At 36.3% G+C, this 2324-nt stretch overlaps 1 protein-coding gene across 2 annotated transcripts in view; it reads right to left on the bottom strand.

The window, feature by feature from the left end:
• Positions 1–2324, bottom strand: part of LOC107662252 (selenoprotein S-like) — a 7606-nt gene that overhangs the window by 1500 nt on the left and 3782 nt on the right. The window contains exon 5 of one of the 2 annotated variants that reach the window (XM_016452200.1): positions 952–1021. In XM_016452200.1, coding sequence (XP_016307686.1) covers positions 952–1021 — 70 coding nt within the window. Of the gene's footprint in view, positions 1–951; positions 1025–2324 lie in introns of both variants that reach the window. The other variant, XM_016452199.1, reaches the window with a different exon arrangement.

Here is a 2324-nt window from a genome sequence, read left to right as displayed (position 1 = left end):
CACACACATATACATATATATATATATATATATATATATATATACACATTAATTTATTTAATTTTGTATTTTTATAGAAATAAAGATAAAAATGTTTTAAAACACAAAGAAACATTCATGTCTGAATATCACTGCAATATCAGTTAACAACCAGGATCATTTTCTCCTGTGAAATATTGGCCTATTCTAAATAATGGGTTATTATTTGGGTTAGTGACCTCCAAAAATGCTTGCATCTTTTAGAAAGTCATGCAGGTTTGGAATGACATGAGGGAGAGTAATTCATGACAATTTTAGTTTGAATAGAGTTTTTCTATGTACTAATATATGCATTAAAAGTAAAAGTGTAAAATGTGCTTTTTTCATGTTTTAATTTTTTTCTACTGTATTCTCTTTATTTAATTTTCTACAGTTATAGACGTTAACAACCAAAAGTGTTTATATATACACATTTATGTGTGTGTGTAAGTATTTCTTAAATATATACTTGTATGTGTGTGTATTTATATATACACATATAAATACACAGTACACACATAGTGTAAACAAACTCAAATAATCGCAATTGATTTGACAGCATTTTATTTGTATTGTATTTTCTATAATTACATTTTGTATAGTTATTGAAATAAAGACTACAAATGTTTTAATAGTTAATTATTATTTTAATCAAAAGAGAAAATATTGGTAACACTTTAGATTAGAGAACCCTATTCACTTACTGCTTATTAGCATGCATATTACCAGCATATTGGCTGTTTATTAGTACTTATATAGCACATATTAATGCTTTATTCTGCCTGACCATATTCTACATCACTCCATATTCAAAGGACTACAGCAACTACCCTACTTACTATATAATCAATAAGCAGCAAATTAGGAGTTTATTGAAGGAAACTCTTGATAGTGAATATGTGTTCCCTAATCTAAAATGTAATGCTTGCGTACCACTGTTGCGAAGGGGCTTTCTGTCGGTCTTTGGTCTCAGTGAGCTGGAGGAAGTGGCCTCTTCTGTGTTCTGCTGGAAATGAGAAATAACATGTAAACGCAGCACCTGACATCTGAGGCCTGGAAACATTAGTCACAGGAGACTTAGGCCCCGATCACACAGAACGCGTTTTTTTTGCAGCGAGAGGCGCCTTTTTTAAATTGTTTTCGGTTGGCAGTGAGTGTTCTGCGCGCTGTTTATGCGCCTCACGTTTTTGCAGGAGCGCTCGGAGCGCCTGAAATTGATAAAGAAAGCAACTGAGCAGAAAAAGCGCTCGATATCATTCGCGTTTTTTCCATTGTCCAATCGAATGAACGGAGAGGCGGGCCTTCCGTTGTGATGACAAAAGTTTACCGTTGCTTAGAAAGTCCGGAGACTTCTATGTTGGAGGAGAAACTTTTGGTGTCTGTTAGTGGTCGACCGATATATCCGCCGATATTTGGCATTTTTTAAATATCGGCATCAACTGATAAGTTTTCCTGTTTGGCCGATGCGTTCGAGGCGGGACTTTTATTTTGACGGCGCTGATAACGGCAGCGTCTGAACACACAGTGCTCACATTCTCCCTCTTGTTCGCTGTCATCGTTAACAGTTCTGTCTAATACAGATAGAAGTCTGTCTAATGTCGTTAACAGTTCTGTCTAATACGGATAGAAGTCTGTCTAATAATCAGATAGAACGGTTAAACAAAGGAATTAAAATGTATACAAAAAGTATTATAACGATTGCTTTTATATTATATATTTATTGATATAGATCAAGATGGCGCAGCAAATGGCAGCCAGGACGCTGAGCTCCGCGATTCTTCTATTGTTTTTGTTTGTTTGTTCTGTGTTTTGTCATTCTTCTTCTATAAGTTCTACCAGAGACGAACTCCTTAACATTAAGCAACACATCCCAGCCAATATTTTTCCGGTTTTTGATTATTCGGACGTTTTGTTGGACATTCTAGTCGGAGGTACAGCTGTGTTGTTCAAACGCGCATGCAGACGCAGAAGAGGGAAACGCGCCGGCGCCCTGGTGAAGCTCCGCGCGCGCGGCTTTCGGACTGCACTCCCAAGCATTCATCTCGCGAATGTCCGTTCCCTTCCTAACAAAACGGATGCTGTCGTCAAGTCAAATTCCTTGTGTGTGTAAACATACTTGGTAATAAAGCTCTTCTGATTCTGATTCTGATTATTAGTAATAGAAAGGCAAACATTACAATACTGTCTCTTTTGCCGTCAGCATTCAGCAAATACGCATTTATATAATTTAGTAAAATCTTTGAATGACTAATGAACATCTAATTTCAAAAACCTTGCAAACTTAGTCGAATCCGCTTGGGAGATCT

Source organism: Sinocyclocheilus anshuiensis, unplaced genomic scaffold, assembly GCF_001515605.1.
Source record: "Sinocyclocheilus anshuiensis isolate Anshui unplaced genomic scaffold, SAMN03320099.WGS_v1.1 scaffold579, whole genome shotgun sequence".
In the NCBI taxonomy this organism is placed as follows: domain Eukaryota; kingdom Metazoa; phylum Chordata; class Actinopteri; order Cypriniformes; family Cyprinidae; genus Sinocyclocheilus; species Sinocyclocheilus anshuiensis.
This window is presented reverse-complemented; position numbering and strand designations above follow the sequence as displayed.